The sequence below is a fragment of the Anarrhichthys ocellatus genome, unplaced genomic scaffold (genome assembly GCF_004355925.1).
Source record: "Anarrhichthys ocellatus isolate YVR2014 unplaced genomic scaffold, GSC_Weel_1.0 scaffold120, whole genome shotgun sequence".
NCBI classification, from domain to species: Eukaryota; Metazoa; Chordata; class Actinopteri; order Perciformes; family Anarhichadidae; genus Anarrhichthys; species Anarrhichthys ocellatus.
Window position 1 is genome coordinate 662,163 of NW_022280150.1, and position 17,988 is coordinate 680,150.

The 17,988-nt window shown below is 43.6% G+C and overlaps 1 protein-coding gene across 2 annotated transcripts in view; it reads left to right on the plus strand.

Annotated features, from left to right (window-relative positions):
* stk35 (serine/threonine kinase 35) overlaps nt 1-15,811 on the plus strand; it is a 27,177-nt gene extending 11,366 nt beyond the window's left edge. Inside the window, exons 2-3 of one of the 2 annotated variants that reach the window (XM_031876954.1) lie at nt 1,081-1,890; nt 8,998-12,800. In XM_031876954.1, coding sequence (XP_031732814.1) covers nt 1,081-1,817 — 737 coding nt within the window. In that variant the 3' untranslated portion in view covers nt 1,818-1,890; nt 8,998-12,800. The other variant, XM_031876953.1, reaches the window with a different exon arrangement.
* The last annotated feature ends 2,177 nt before the right edge of the window (nt 15,812-17,988 follow it).

A 17,988-nucleotide genomic window follows, 5' to 3' on the forward strand; every position in this document is an offset into this window, starting at 1 on the left:
TATATATATATATATATAAAGTATATTCCTTTGTTATTGCTCAGCAGCCTAATATAAATGGAAAGCAGGTGAATACATCTTCAGAAAATAATAAAATGTAGAAATGAAATACCAATGTGGATATGTGCAGTTAAAAAAAATCCAGAGTTATAACTCAATCTGTGCAGTCTTTGTCTTTCGTTTTCCTTTTAATAGCCTGGCTGTTACATAAGTGTCACCATTCAGGCTCTTGAAATTAAATATTAATCTTGAGCCGACATCTTCTGCAGCCATCAAAGGGCAATACAGGATGGTTGTAGGATTAACAACTCAAAAGATTTGTGTTTCTATGTGTTTGCCCTCTTACCTTTTGTTTTGGTCTATTTGACCTTGTTTCTAAAGTGTAAAGCCAAGTAGTCAACACAACGTAATCGTCAGGGCAGTGTGGGGGGAGCAGCGCTGTTTGGACATCTGAAAGCCAAATTATACTTTATATATTAAAGAATTGATCTGTGAGAAAAAGCACCGGTGTCTATCAGAGCCTAATTGATTAATTGTCTGGGCCAATTTATCAGCTGATCTCAGCTTATTACAGATACAGTTTATACAGTATAATGCTCATCATTATACACTCTTACCATCAGGGTTTCCCCTTAGTGTTTAATGGAAGAGGTTGACCATTTCAACCAGGTTGAAATGTAGTCTGCAAAGTCTCTTTAACGTGGCACAGATCATGCAATTACAAACCTCTGAAAGTGGTTTTGTTTCCTCAGGATGAGTACCACAGTACCCGTTTCTCCTCAAACCTGTGGAGGACTTATTCTTAATTTCGGTTGCATCGGAACTCGGCGCATAAAGAGCGGTTAGGCCTCTAGCCTCAGAATCTCATAGCTCAGTTGCAAGATAATTAGCATGACTAATACTGTGCTGAAATGATAGTGAAAGCAGCACTGTACTTGTGCGTTCCCGACTTGTGTATGCGTCATTGTTTAGTACGGAGTGACCGCTGGGTATGAGCTCCTAATGAATGGACTAAATGTCACAGTTTGAACATCTCACTAACCAGGTCATATCTGTCCATCTTCAATCTGCCCGCTGCAGGGGAGCGCATCCTGGGTCACCCAGAGGAGCCGTGCTACCTCTGGTTCGTCATGGAGTTCTGTGAGGGCGGGGACCTCAACCAGTACATCTTGTCCCGCCGGCCCGACCCCCAGACCAACCGGAGCTTTATGCGCCAGTTGACGAGCGCCGTGGCTTTCCTGCACAAGAACAACATCGTCCACCGGGACCTGAAGCCGGACAACATCCTCATCTCGCAGAAATCCGGCTCGCCCGTTCTCAAAGTGGCCGACTTCGGCCTCAGTAAAGTTTGCGCGGGCCTCAACTCCAAGAACAGCGAAGAACGCCCCGCGGCGGGCGGCAGAGGCAGCAACCAGAACAACATCATCAATATCAACAAGTTCTGGTTGTCGTCGGCCTGCGGCTCAGACTTCTTCATGGCCCCCGAGGTGTGGGAGGGCCACTACACAGCCAAGGCCGACATCTTCGCGCTGGGCATCATCATCTGGGCGATGATCGAGCGGATCACCTTCATCGACGCAGAGTCCAAGCGCGAACTGCTGGGCACCTACATACGGCAGGGCACAGAGATTGTCCCTGTCGGGGAGGCTCTGTTGGAGAACCCCAAGATGGTTCTCCACATCCCTCAGAAGGCCAGGAGCTCCATGTCCGAGGGGGTGAAGAAACTCCTCCAGGACATGCTTGCAGTCAACCCTCAGGACCGACCAGACGCCTTCCAGCTGGAGGTGCGGATGGACCAAGTCACGTGTGCTGCGTGACGACGCCCACCTTCCCAAGACCTCTCCCCATTTTACCCTAACCAGTCAAAGAAGGGACACCTTTCCTTCCCAGGTAAGCGCCACTTCCATCAGTGTTACTAGGAATGCTCTCTTTAAAGCTGCAGTTGCCCAAAATGTCACTATATCCTGACAGTAGGATTTGAGATAGATAATCTGTGAAAAAAGCAAGTTTCTCTGCCTTCTTTTGGTGCTTTTAATTGAATTTATAAGATCCCACCGGGCCCAAGAAAAACCATCAATCAGAGCCGAGGAGACGCAGCCGTCAATCACTGCTTGTCAACTCCAATCAAACTGTCAAACTAGGCAGCTATGATTGAGTATGAATCAAGATTCTGTCTTTTTTTGACTTTCTCGCCTCAGATGTTTTCAGAAACATATTTCAGTTACTGTTCAGCTTTGAAATTAGAAGGTTTGCTCCGGTCGGTGGGCGGTGCTTGGTTTTTGTTCGACTGTTTTCAACATAGCGGTAGGGTCTCAAAATTCCTAATTTACAGCTAAACAGTTACTACAATATGTTTAAGAATGTTGATTCATATTTGATTTGCGCTGCCTAGTTTGACAGTTTGATCATGAGCAGTGATTGGCAGCTTCGTTAGAGACTCCTTGGCTCTGATTGGTCGTTTTCCTTCGGGCACGGTGGAATCTTTCAAATATCATTAGGAGCAATAAAAGGAGGCAGAGGAACCACAATTTTTCTCCAAATTATCTGTCTCATGTACTGCTGTCAGGATATTGTGACAGTTTGAGCAAATATGCGAAAAATGTATTCTTATTCAAGCTACCAACTTCAGCGCTAAGTTAGTTGTGTGCAACTGGGGAACCAGCAGGTTTTTTTAGCCCAACCAAACCATACAACAGCTTATTCATCCACCTTTAACCAGAGAAGAGGAGCAGCTGAAGTGATTAGCGAGAAATAAAACCAGCAGGCTCCTCTGTGACTGACACAGGACTCACCAGCCCTGGCTTAAAGGGAACACTGGCCATTGGTAACCCAGGGCAGAAATCATCTAATCTTCCTTTCAGCTGACACCATTAGCCTGTCTGGACCGCCCCTCTGTTAATAGCCACCGGTGGTGTGAAGTCACTGTTATGGTTTGCAACATGTTAGAGTGTGTTTCAGAAACGTCCTGTCACTGCCCTTCATTACAACGAAGAGAGAAGCCATTACTTTGGTTACCCCCAGTAGCCAGTAGACATTTGTACAGGGCGAGTGTAAGATTTCAGAATGAAAGTCGGTGAAGCGTGTCTGTTTGAATCTATCATCCTTCCGCCATGACACACATCACTCTACATCTGGCATGAGTTCTAGTTAAACATACATAGGGGACATACATGGGGACTTCTTTAAAAGCATGATTCCAGTATGTTAGAATTTGCAGCAGTTTTATGAGATGTGGGAAAAACCCAACCATCACAACAACCAACTCGGACGGACCAAGACACATGAGCGCTCAGACAACAGTCCATCCGGACTATTTAAACCCTTTCATTTGGAGCTGAGGCTGAAGCGGGAAGTGGTTCTGTAAACTGTGATGGTTCTACAGCGGACAGGTTGAGAGATACTTTTACAGTTGACCTTTGGTTTCCTCTTCCTAATGTGGAAGAGGAAACTGCTAACCTGGCGATGTTGCTGCTCACCAAGGTTTTATCAACACGGTTGTCATCATAGATTGGATGATAGGAAAACTGAAATGAGATCCACGGTGTAATAAACTAGAACTATTTATTATCCTTAAAGGGACAGTTCACCCCCCAAAAAATCATATACGTATTTTTCCTCCCACATGTAGTACATGTATCAGTCTACATTGTTTTGCCGTGAGTTGATTCTGAATGATGATTTCTGGAAAGAGACTGAAGTAGTATTGTTTTTGGGCCATATAGTTCTGTTATATCGTAGACAAAGGCAGACATTATCTACAGCCCATATCTCCAAAACTAGGCAACTCACACCAAAGCAATATACACTGATAAATAGCACTACAGGTAAGAGGAGGAATATGTGTTTTTGGGGTGAACTGTCCCTTTTAACTAAATATCGAACAAAAAGTTTGGAAATTCGTGTTTGGTAGATTATTTCTCTGTTGTAACGATGCTTCTTGGCAATAAATGTTATACCGTTGGAAAGCCTGTTTATTTACCTTTTCAAACGGTGCCCCAATTGTAAGGAACATGCATTTGTGGGATGAGCAGCACAGCTGAGCATGTAGGTTGCGCCCATGAAAAATTTGCCAAATCTTCTCTGCCAATGCCAAACAGCTTATTCATTGCCAAGAAGCATTGTTACAACAGAGAAATAATCTACCAAACACTAATTTCCGAACTTTTTGTTCGATGTTTATTTTGACCGCAAGGCATCGGAAGACGTGTTGGCCTTGTCCCTTCACTGTTAGTTCCCAAGCATGACTGCTGCTCCTGATTTCGGCCAAAGCTTCCCACGTCACTGTCGAGGAAACAGAATTAACACGAGTATCTGTTGCACCGTCATCGGCGCACAAAGCCAAGCTATTGATTAACAGGATGAGTGAGTGACGTTAACGGAGGTAGCTCACGTGAGGTGTTATTATGACCTCGGGGTGAGGGATGGGTAAGAGCACAGCTACTGTATGTGAGCGGGAGGGAGGAGGACACAACCTGGGCCTGAGGGCAAAACGGCCTGGCTTGAAGTAGAATACACACAGTCAGGGTGTGAGAGAGTCGAGCTGAAAACAATGAGCTATCGGCAGAGATTAAGGATCGTCTGCATCGCACAGTACATGAGGTTTTTCTGGTTCATATTAACACTGGCTGTGATTAACCTCTCTTGTGACAACACGGAATTCAGTTCCCATCAAATACAGACTGTTACGCAAGTCACTTCCTCCTGTGATAGCTTCTTCCTTTTCACTGACGGTGGGCACTCATCCAAAACCACTTTCAACAAGTGCATCAAGGTTTAGTTACATTAATGTTGCTTATGTATGTTGACAGGAAAGGTGGATTGTCAGAAGGCTTGCAACGGATCATAAAAGTCACGATTGGATCGTATCACAGTGGTTTTGAGTCAGTGACCTGATCAGCAGAAAAAAAGGGGGAACTTTAATGTTCATGTAACTTTTTTGCCGTCGATATCGATTGTCAATCGTCAACGAGCTTTGTTACAGCAGCTGGTTTACGAGGCTCCGCCACGGTCCTTTGTTGAAGTCATTCTGTAGTTGTTGTTCGCATGAACACGATTCAAATGATTAGGAAATATGATTGTATTTTTATTTCCAAAATCATGGCATTATTAGCTTTAATGATGTTTTCTGAGCTCCTTAGAGCTAATATTAGGACGTTAAACGTTAAAGTCAAAATTCATCTCTAATATATATTTGATATTGCTGTAAAAACATCTACTTCAAACAACTGTATTTATTCAAGTTTCTCACCAAAACTACATTGTACAAGGTTACATTTGATTTACTTTCCTACAATACTCATTTTTACTGAATAACGCGTCTAACTCTAAGTTTTCCACTACAGCTATTGTAGTAGTAATGTATTTTTTTTATTTTTAGAAAAATGATAAAACTGTATTGTAAGTCTCTACTGACAGGAGAATACCATACTGTATAGCCTATTCATATTGTTGACCACATGCTGTTAGCTAGCAACCCTTGTAATATCAATACCGCTAGAATGACCCATACATACAGTGGGTGATTGTATTCACATTAACACACTACAGTACACAGTCTTTCACTCTTTATTTGTCAATGACAGAGTATTTTCATCACAGTTTTTGGAAATGATTCAACAGAATGCCGCCTGACAGATTTTTTTGGGGGAAATGATCTTAACCGTAACTTAATCATGACCTAGGACACCCCCCACCCCTAAATACACATACACGTGCAGCAGGAACTAACTTTCTTTTTGCTGTGGTGAGCGTGTAGGAAAAGTGTCCCCGTAACATGTTAATTGCCTCAGTTTGCTATTTAGAGTGGAAACTCCTTGTCGCACATCAATCAGCCGCCGAGTGGATGTTCAGTGACCCGAAAGCGTCCGTCTGTTTGTTTGAACTTGAACCCACCATTGACCGGGGCTAGGTCGGCGTTTGTTTGACAATTAGCTCTCCGATCCTGAGCTCATTCTCTGTTAACCCCTTACTGTAAGCCACCCCCTGCCCGCTCGCTCTGTGACGCCTCTCGGCTCCCAGATGTCAGCAGGGTGCACTGTGACGGTGTTGTTGCGTGCTAGTCAGCTGCTGCAGTTTGGCTTCGTTGTTGCGCGGCCATGATGGGATGTTGCATGTTACGCAACAGGAGTGGGACCGGGGAATTAGAGGCTGAACACAGAGCGATGAGGAGAGTCGTGTGTTTTTGTCAGGAGCTGACTGACCGAGGGTACGGTTAACGATACTCTCATCACTGACGACATTTACCACACACTCAATCTCTGGTCCGACACACGGAGGGACACATGGGGCTCATATCAGTGGGAATCTGCCAGATCAGTGTGGGGATGGAAATGTTCCATTTTGATCCTTTTCTTCTAACTTTAAAGCAAGGAATCTGTGTCTGTATGTGCGTCCTTCGCATAACTCCAGAACCGTCCGATCTTCTTCACACTTGGTGGGTGTGTTGCTGGGGACACAAGGAACTGTTAAAAGTGTTAAAAGTAGGTGCAATTTGGACACGCGACATGTTCAATATTACTAAACTTTTAAACAGCGCTCTGTGCAGCAGTGGGGGCGGAGCTTCAAGGCTCTGTGGACTGAGTCCAGCATGTCGTCATGGATAACATGCCAATAGATAAAACCGAATGCTGTCTTATTGAATCTGACCAATACTAAGACCCAAAGCAGTTATTCCATACCAGTAACGGCACAACAACGCAACCTAAATAACATTCTGGACTGTTTAAAGCCACCTCCATGATGTGTAATGTTAGCTAAACTAGCTAGCATTAGCTAACTTCATGGCGTTCCTCAATTTTCCAGTGTTGGAAAGTAACTAATTACATTTACTCAAGCACTGGACCCTAAGTACAAATTTAAGGTACTTGTACTTTACTTAGTATTTCTATTTCTTACTACTTTAAACTTCAACTCAACATTTCAGAGGCAGATATAGCTTTTACTTCCCTGCATTTGTCTGACCGCTTTAGTTGCTTTGCAGATTCAGATTGACAATACATAATATAAACATTAAATTAAATATGATATCATTAAGTCTTCATTGGTCCCCTGAGCAAAATTCACAAGCTTCCCAGCTGTCTGTTTAACTAATATATCATTAAATAAAAATTAGCGATAAACACATAATTAAAATCCAATAATATGATATATATTATTCTGAAATGGGCAAATTAGCATGTACTTCATAAGTACTACATGCTTCATAAGTGACTTTTGGCACTTTTAAGTACACTTTGATGCCAATACTTTTGTATTTTTAGGCTTCATTTGCGTATTCTAATCACAAAACAATTCTTACAGTGTAGAATTCCTCCAGAACGTCCTCCCTGACTTTAGTTCCTTATCTTGTCACCTTCTTCACTACTCTAAAGCTTACAGGTCTGCCTCACTCTACTGCGCTCCGCCTTCACCAGCTGTCAAGTGTGTGTCACGAAAAGAGATTATCCACAACTACTGTCAGCATGACTCTGCCTTTGAAAAGTTCCTGTTTGCTTAGAAGGGAACTATTTCTAGCACCATTTTCCCCATTTATGGGAAATGAAATTTAGCCGATAGCTAATGCTCTTTTTGCAGTCGCTGTGTTTGATGAGGTTGTACAAACAGCTACTTTGGTAATAATCAGTACGACGAGGTCCCTTCAGTGTGGGGTTGTGGTTTCCTACTTGCTCTTGGCTTTGTTCTGTCATTTCCAGTAAATATCTCAAAATAAATTGTGTTTTCTGTTTACAAACGTAAGAAGAAAGCAAGTACTACTCAGCCATCTTTTCCGCGGTTACGTCTCCAGTCTGATCTGGAGCACAGCTGATAGGTACGCGCTTTGTTTACATGACGTCAAGCTTGAGTTCTCTGCCGTCATTACGGTTGTTATTGAATTATTGGTATTTCAGCCTGGCCTACCGTAACATTTCATCTTCAGTAAATGCAAGTGATGATGTGTGACTCCCTTCTTGCGGTAGATAGCTGCGGTAGTGCTGCTTTTTTTTATTGACAACTGAACATAAATTTCCTTATTTGAATATCTGGTTTTTTTTGTCTTCATTTAAAATGTATATTCTTATTTAGAATAATTGTTGACAGCCCTGGTTCCCAGTGCACACAGTGCAAATACTAAATATTGAATGACATGCATCAGGAATGGGAAATCCTTATAGAATCTATAATGTCAGCATCATAACGTCATCATGTGCACGTCTGTTTAGTGTGACGTCCCCCTACCCATCTATCTCCCCCATCTCCCCCTCCTCCCTCTTCTCATTGCTGGACAATGAGAACGCCGCTCCTGGTTCAGGGATTATGGAAGCTTGCTTCTGGAACATTTTGTCCTCTCGCTATCTGCCAGCTGCATGCCGCCTCTGTCTAAACCAGGCCAGGGTGCTGTAAGCCCCGGTCCCACACGTGTACAGTCCTCACTCTGGGAATCCTTTCTGATTCCACCGGCGGCGTGGACAGGCTTTTTACAAGTCGAGGCATTGTCAGGGTGTTGTCCTCGCACTGCGTGCATGAGCACCCCCACTGTAACAAACACACTGATGCCTTCAAGCAAACTTCTCTTTGCACATGTCTGCCATCTTATCTGAACACTGCAAAGCGGGACGCGTTTGAAACAAAAGACAGCGGCGTCTGAGAGGATGCTGATGTTGCTCTCCTCAAGGAAATGAAGTAGCTTGGACAGCAGTTTGAAGGCTGGGTACGCTATGTTCTGGCTCAGTCGGGAGGGGTTATTGAAGAGGAGCTGAGAAATGCCAGAGGGAGGCCACCTTTATACGATTTTGGGAGTTGGTGTTATAAGCGCATTGCCGTTCTTATGCAACCTGGTTATAAAAGTGAGGCGGTTGTAAATATTTTCTTTCGGGCCCTCAGGGTTCAGAAAGAAAGAACTGCCAAAACAAGTTCCTACACAAACGATTGGCGTAGAGCACGTCTTTGTGTTTATTCAAAAGGAAAAGTTTGTGTCAAAAGTCTTTTTTATTTTTTGTGTTATTTGTCCATAAAAAAAAGTCTAGAGCCTTCCATCACCCGGCACTGTCCAGGAAACCCCGTCATCCCACGGTGCTCTGGAATAACATGGATCCTCATCTGTTCCACTCCGCCTTCCCCATTCATTCTGCTGTGTTGGACCTAATGGGCTGTAAGCTCTTTACACCGTGGTAATCTCCTCACAGTGTGAGCACCATCTATAACAGCCTGAGCATCGCATCCCACTGCTGGCGCCGTACGTGGTCATATTTGGGCCTCGCAGTGGATCGTCTTTCTTTACTCTGGTACACTGTTGTATTGACAGTTCATAACATTCGAATGGTTGCACCACAGCTGACGGGGTTCAGTTTGACCTGTAAATAATAGATGTAAAGAGACGCGGGCCGCATCTGTTGCAGGGGCCAGAGATTGGCCCTCCTCCCTCTGATATTACTTTAGGGTTTCATGCATTCGCTCCGTCACCGCTGCTAGCAACTGTGCGCTCTTTCCCGAGACATAAGAACTTCAAGATGGTAGGATTACCCGCGGCGCACAGATGGTGGAACAAACAAACAGAGAAACAAACCTTTAGCCAATGTGGGGCTCGGCCTTGGAACAGATTTCTCCTTGTTCACGTTTAGTTTGTATTTTGAAACCGTACAGAACCAGAACCTCTCATTTGTTCAATTTCTCTGTTCTCGAGACTTTATAGAAAGAAAGTATTCAGTATTTAGACAAATATTTTCAGTGTGACTGGTGTTATTCTAGACTCTTTTAATGGCAGCTCCGTTTTACTAGAAAGCGTAAATCCTGAAAGTCATTTCAACGCTTGAAAAGTTTAATTGTTGGTTTTGTCCACTGGTTACTTCCACCAAGGAGGTTGCGTTTTTGGCCCGGTTCGTCTGTCAGCAGTGCTGACAATGTTAACCCGGGGAGGGGGAACCGGAGCGTTGGTTCAGCCACCGATGATTGGGAGGCCGTTATCAGAGCGCAGTGCAGAGCAGCTGTCATTAGCTATATCCTATATATCTCATATATTTTAATTCTCTGAATGACGCACATAAAACCTTTAGCATTGTGAGATCAGGTCTGCGCTCTCCGAGTGCCCTTCTAGTTATTAAGGGTGATGACCATATTGCACAACCTCTGCATTTGCTGGGAATGCTTTGTCAGTTTTTGCATTAAGATGAACTGGGAGGCACACACCTAAACTTACAAAATGAAGCGTTTAAACATGAACATCAGCCAAGAGGAATGTATTGCTTTGCTGCACAGCCCATAAAACCACCCGGGGCTCGTAAAACGGCAACACGCTCCTTCTCCTCTCCAACTGGTTATTATAGAGAGCTGTGAGAAACCAGCCCCCACCACTTCCCCAAAGATACCGGTCTCTGCTGGTTTTTTAACGAGGTAGTAGTTTTAGGTTATGCAACGGCAAATGGCTGGCAGGCTGGCTGAGGAGGCAGCAGGCCTCAGTTTGTCCAGGATCTGCAGGGCGACGACGTTCACCTTGTTTTCTTTGTCCTGCTTATTCATGTAGCAGTAATATCTCCCACGGGGAAATAAGCAGAAAAATGATATGTTGACTTGAGAAAGGGTTCGACCAGAACCCTTTACATGTCTTTAGACTACATACCGTATGGACTAGTTGGCACACTGGAGCTATTATGTATTGAAAATGTAATGAACAGCTGCCCCTACTCTGTGTGTTTCTCTGTGCCTGTTGTCCATCGGCAGCCATGCTCAGCCGTCTCCACTTTTAGAGCCCCGTGGTTGCAATAGAAATGCTATTAAATTCTGTGTTGTGCACCTTTAATTTCGTGTATGTGTATATGTATATGACAATAAAAATGGTTTCTTCTTTTCTTCTAAATGTTCCAGGTGTGACAGTTTGGGTTTGTGCGCACTTGGAAGTCCCAGACTAGCATTTGACTAATAATCATAGGAGCATCATCATAATAAAACTGTCTCATGTAAACACCTCGAGCAGAAAAAACAAATGTTCCTTCTGTCTACAAACCTGTCAGTCTATTCAGCAGATGAACGTTTGTCATGCAAACGCTCCTTCAGAGTTCTTTGTTTTAAGCGTTTGCTTGCGTTTTCAACCACATGCCCGTTAGTAGTTATTAAGAGCTTCCAGATCATAGCGGCTTGCTTCCTCCTGTTTAATACCAGCGTCTGCTTCGGCAGAAAGCACAGCATTACACAGAGTCTTTGTGAAAGCTTTGCTAATGGAGCATTTACTGATGAAATAAACCAAATATCTCGCAGTATCATTCACTGTAGACATTTAGAATGTAATAATGATTGCTGATATTTTTTTCCACTTCGAGCCCTGCTGCTTACAGTCTGTGTTGTCCTTAGTCAGTGTGGAGTCACGTAACCCATCCATGGGGAGATGTATAGTCAGGTATGTGAGGCATGCTCCTTAAACATGGGTTCCGAAAGTTCAAACGGGTACAACGTTCCCTCACAGCTGCTCTCGTAAAAACAAAAATGAAACTGCTGAGTGCTGAAGAATTAGAGCCCAGTGAGTTCAGACACCTCGGGGCACCACGAACTCACAGGGTTCACCTCAGAAATGAATCCTTTTGTGTGTCCAAAGATCGAAGATGAAAAAAAGAGATGGAATCAGCGACCAGTGGCCTCTGTCTACCCCCGGCCCAGAAAACAGATCGATAGCGCCTGGCTGTTATTCAGTACAGTAATGGTGCCGATGTGAGGGTCCTGGGACAGAGGATGTTGTATATGTACAGATTGTAAAGCCCTCTGAGGCATTTGTGATTTGTGATTTTGGGCTATAAAAAATACATTGAACGACGTTGGACGTATTCTATAAGAGGATGAAACCTGTGGACTGATTGTCTTTTTTCTTTACCACATACTGTATTACACTGTAAACATATGAGGAATTCAGAGTGCTCATCCTCAGCAGTGACATAAGCACTTTCCATGTCTCTATTGGGCACATCATCCCTGATTCACCATCCCCAACATGCGTGCTTCCTGCTAAGCTGACCCACTTGTGTTCATACCATGTGCTGTGAGGCTTATGCAACAAACCGCTGCTAGCACAAGCTGTGGCACGCCAGCCTGCTGGGCTATTATTAGAGCACAGCGCCGAGCTCAAGCTGGACGCACATCTACAGGTAGGGGAGACGCTCAGGGTGTCTAGTGGGGTTGTCGTTTGGCTGCAGGTGGGTGTGGATGCAGTGACTTCGTTGTACGTATAATGTGAGATGGAGACAGCTCATGTGACACACGTAGCAATGAACGGGCAGTGGCAGCTTCACTCGAGGGAATTGTTGTTTTCGCTCTTCTCCTGACTGGCTTCAACATCGATTTACAGACAACTGTGCCACCTGCCAAGTATTTTTTGAAAGTGCCCGCCCTTTTCCAAACGGTTTCCAATGATTCCAATGAACAAACCAGGCGTGTCAGGTTACCAACACACATGGATAGCATAGGGCTGCGCTATATATCAATATTATATCAACATTGTGACACTAGACAGGATATTGTTTGAGTGGTTGGATACGGTAACATGCCATAAGTCTTGTCTTTTGCTGCATTACAGTGGCATTACAAGTGATGTCATATTCTGAACCCACGAAATGTTATTTTCCCCACTTTTTATCCACATCACTGATAATTCATCAAAAATGTCAGTAAGTGAGTCAACCGTACAATATAGATATGAAGGTATTTGGTATCTCAGAAACCCAATGGTAGCCAACAATGTTATGAAAAGCTATAGGACTGGAAATGGGTCCTCATTTGAAGATTTCTGTCTTGTTGCTCCTTCTGTCTTGTTGCTCCGTGCTGACCTGTTCACACTTTGTGTCTCTGCAGCTTTGTTTACTACATGGACGTGGACTCCGTTGGAAATAAAAGAAACTCTGACAAACTGAACTGTGAAGAATCCACAATCATGATTTGAGCGGGAAGCGATGGACCAAAACTCTGGGAAGGGAACCGTATGCAAAACCAGACCACAGCAGTGCTCTTCTGGCACCACGCAGTTCCAAGTGGCCGTCACCGTGGAGCTGAGGACGTTTAACTGGTGGATGATGGGTGTGATGACCGGGTTTATGACATGCATTGTTTTATATTTGTCGGTTTGTCCCCAACAGCCCCAGTGTAGGCCTGCTCTTCCTTTAACATGTATAATGTAGAGGTAATGTGCTAGACTGCACCAGCACCTGGAGGTCAAAGCATCACTTTACTGATGATGGTATCTGAATCACTATGAACAACAGACGTCACTACCGGTTTGCTCCGCCCCCTGTACAACCCCGTGCCTTAAAGATGATTCACACCAAGTGCGATTGGATCACGAGTTAAAACGATTCGTTGGGTTAAAACTCACACAGCAGGACAGAAACTACACCGGTTTCTGTCTGCAGAAGAAAACGCAATTGATCAATGGAATATTTGGCTTTCAATGATGTCACTTTTTAAACACAATCCCCCAGGGCTGCACTAAGGTCACGCGAGAACGCGATCCGTCGGTGGCCGTCCTCCACTCAAAAGGCTCACATGCATTCATGATGACTCAAGCTCAAACTGTTACTAACATGAAGAAATGGCCACCGAAGATTTTTGTATCCGTGTCACGTGTGCGCTCATGTTCAGAAAGAATATTTCACAAATCAAGGCAGAACAAGTGTGAAGGATGTTGTTTTGAACGTGTTCTATAGGAACCACACCTTTAGAAGTAGCAGGCCTGTATCCACTCCACACAATACTGTCCTACTGTAACCAAACAAGGTTCCGCAGGGAAGCCAGATTAGTGTTAATGTTGCTGTTGAATCCAAAAAGCACCTGTTGGATAGAAATGCGTATATCTGTTTAGAATCGAACTAACGCGTGACCAAGAAACAATCAAGATCAAGGTGGGCTGATGGTTTTTGGTAACTTTGTACTGAATGTTCTTGTTTTTTTCCTTTTTACATTGAGGTTGAGTGTGGCGTTTTAGGAGTGTAATACAATACAGTTCAAGATAGCAAGTCAGTGGGTACCCTGCAATCATCATTAAGAGATAGTGAGACATTGATCCGGGCTCCACCGTGAGGGTTTGAAGGGTTCTTGTTGGTGTGATATGAACAGTGTTTGAGGGGTCATTCTAGCAGTATTAAGACGCCTGTTGACCATTTTAGAGACTCTCGGGGAAATTTGCAGATTTGCCATCTGGAAACAATCCCCAAAAAGCAGTCGCATCCTGACTGTCTCCTTTTCTTCCTTCCCGTCTTTACTGAAGTGCTTCGAGCTCTCTGCAGCGGCACGTAATGCAGCGTGGAACACGTTCGGTTAGTTAATCCACAGCCGAGGTGGTACTAGAAAAGATGGAAAGAACAAAATGCAAAAGTTCAAATGCACAGAATAATTGGCCTTCACTCTCAAACACAGACCACAGGAATGACCAAAAACCTCCCTCTGCTTTCAGTCCAGTGACTCTGCAGTAGTAGTAGATTTAAAGGGACAGTTCACCCCAAAATCAAATTATTTGTACCTTTTACCTCCAGTGCCATACATCAATTAAATCAGGACCGGGATACTCAAGATAATCCACAGACTTGTGAGTTTCATCCACCAGAAGCCGAGTGACATCTAGTTCCATTAAATGGGAGAGAAGGCAGACATCTCTACGGCCGATACCTCCAACACTAGGCAACTCGCACCCAAATTATCTAGACTGATAAGCACCACTACAGATGGGAGGAAATGTGTGTGGACTGTCCCTTTAAAGGCGTAGTGTGGTCCTACCTCATTCTCAGCACTTTGAAACATTTTATCTACCTTAGTTTCTGCTCGAGTGGGATCGATGTTTTACCTCAGACTCTCTCTCTCCTATCTTGAGCCCATCTTTGGCTGACTTCTCCGTGTGGCATTTTGCTTAGCTACAAGTAATACTTAGCTTCTGCCTTTACGACGACTGCATCAGCAACACCTGTCCGCTTCTCGCTTAATGGCTGCATTGCAGAGATGGTCCACAATTCTGTCATTTTCATTCAACATCTACAGCTCCTATAAGACTATATATGGCCCAAATTAGTTAGTGTGACAGCGACCATGTCTTCAAAGAAAAGGGGTTCGAGCTGTTGCCAATGGCCACTCTCAAAGAAAACCCTGCTGTTACAGCCTCCTCGAGGAAGCAAGTTCAGATGAAAGTGCTTCCTTCTGAATGTTCAGTTTGATCTTAAACTGGTGGTGTTCCTGAAGGTGTAGGACTCATGAACGTACAGGGATGGCAGGAGCGTTTGGGATTAAAATGTTTAGCGTTGCTGCTCTTTGACTCTCATGGGTGCTGTAGTTGTTGACTGCTAACACACCTGTTGCTTATGTTAAAGCACGATGTTCAACTTTCACTTCTAGTGTAGCGCATAGCAGATGTGTTATTTACTCTCAGATGTTTAGTCTCTGACCTGCTCTCTGTACAAGTACAAGCATTGATCCTAACATAGGTAAACTTGTATATGGAATTGCTGTGGTGATAAGCTAACTGAGGATCTTTACAACTACTTCAAACTGTCCACCTGTTGTCACTCTCCTTTTTTCTATGAGCCATTTCATTTCAGTCTCTTAAAACTAGCAATGATTCCACTTGAAAGACACTAAACACTATGCAAAACATTTCACTGCCTCACCGTCACCACCGTACAGACAGCCACACCGTTGTCAAACAATCGTGTGTAACATCTCAAACTTTTCTCTTTTAGTGCATATGTTTCCAGTGCGTACAGAAACCGCATTCTGTTAATGAAGCTGACCGGAGCCATTCGATGTTTGAGTAAGCATCGTGTTTTGCTGTAAATATGTTTGACAACTTTTCTTGGAATAAAATGATCAAAAACTATGATTGTCTGGATTATTTATATATACAGTGGGTACGAAAAGTATTCAGACCCCTTTAAATTTTTCACTCTTTGTTTCATTGCAGCCATTTGCTAAAATCAAAAAAGTTCATTTTATTTCTCATTAATGTACACTCAGCACCCCATCTTGACAGAAAAAAACAGAAATGTAGAAATTTTTGCAAATTTATTAAAAAAGAAAAACTGAAATATCACATGGTCATAAGTATTCAGACCCTTTGCTGTGACACTCATATTTAACTGACATGCTGTCCATTTCTTCTGATCCTCCTTGAGATGGTTCTACTCCTTCATTGGAGTCCAGCTGTGTTTAATTAAACTGATTGGACTTGATTAGGAAAGGCACACACCTGACCATAAAGCAGGGGATGCTTTAGGGCGGGGCTACCTTGTGATTGACAGGTTGCTACTGACACAGAGGAAACGGATACCCTCTAATCTTAACTCTGCGTTTGTAAATAGTTATCTGACTAATTTTGGAACACTGAAATTATAGTGAACAAGCTGTTGAGGGCTGTTTTCTGATCTATGTAGTTGTATAACCAACCAAGCTGTACGCTATCTGGACACAAATCCGAATTTGTCTTTTGACTGACATTTGGCTGAATAGGCAATGACCACAGTTTTAAGGCGTACTAGTGATGAACTGTAACTCTTTGATTTCTGTGGCTGCCGTGCCGCATAGCAAAATGAATATTGGTTTGTTTTACAGCGTCTATGTCCCGTCACTGTTTATGTAGGTGCAGACACCACATGGAGGAAGTTGGTTTCCCACAGTTAGCGCTAATCCCCCGGATCCTCACGGGATTATCCCATGGGGTTTGTTTTATCAGCCCAGAATCACCAGACGAGCTCCACTCTTTGATCACCACCAAAACTACAAACCTATCCAGCTATTAGGTGGTGGTGTTTTTTCTTTTTCTTTTGTTGCTAAAACCCCATGTTGCCTTCAAAGATTCCAGGGAACACAATCCATACATCTGATTTATCAACAGATGAATCTGCATTGAGCTATGTTAACATCACATTAGTATTAAACTTATTTGGTGAAAACAGCCTTTTTCTGGCCCTTGTGCCTTTCCTTGATATCTTTAAACGCTGTTTTATAACTTTCCAATCAGCACCCACAAATCAGCATGAGTTTATGGTCTCAATCTCTAGTTTCAAGTCTTCTTCAATACAGCATGATGTTCATTTAGTAAATTTAGTAAAAATGGTACATTTAGATAAGCAGGGGATGCTTTAGGGCGGGGCTACCTTGTGATTGACAGGTCTCTACCACACATTGTCTGGGAGTTTTCTCTGTTTTCGTCTTAGAAGTTTTCACTTCATACTTTGGTTGCTTAAAAATGTCTTATTTAGCATTTGTTTTTTTTCATTACTTACTGACCATTTTTTGCTTATCTCTCTTGTGTGTTAAACTGCTTTATGGAAATGTAACACCAAATCACTCGAAATGCCCTTTAAGACGTGGGAGGAGTTTGTGTATGTTTGTACTGTACTGTACTGTACTGTGTGGAATGTCTTTTCTGTAGGCTTCAGGAAGAGCAGCAGCTGCAGTGGTAGCAGCTGGTAGGGCTAATAGAGAAAGAATAACAGAGCAGTGATCTTATTGGCTCAAAGAAATTGGAATACCCCCTGCCATATTGAGTAAATATGGAATTATAAACAGCTCCCTGGGAGATCAGTGCTGCCATGTCCCAGCCCCGGTCAGACACAAAGCCCTGCTCCATGCGACCACTGTCATTAGGCTGCTCTATTAATTGGAATGTGCAGATTAATGATAAGCGGGGACCGGAGAAACCCCAGTATGGACACGCTCAGACAATGCCCCACACACACTACACAGCAGACAACAATATGTCAGTGTTCTGTGCTCTTTATGTTCAGCTGGGTACACAGTGTACAAAGGGGGGAGGAGCAGGGAGGAGGGGGCAGGGGGGGGGGGGGGGGAGCTATAGGCACAGAAAAGGGGGTAAAGGGGGGGGAGGGGGGGGACGCTGCTGAATCAGGGAAGACAGAAACAGCTGTGACATCGAGCAGCAAGCTGCCAATCGCAGCGCAAGAATCCACGAAAAGAGAAATGCGATTTGAAGAATCAACAGTCTATTATCTATGTACCTAGGAGGAGGTCTTATTCTATTATTTAACTGGGTAA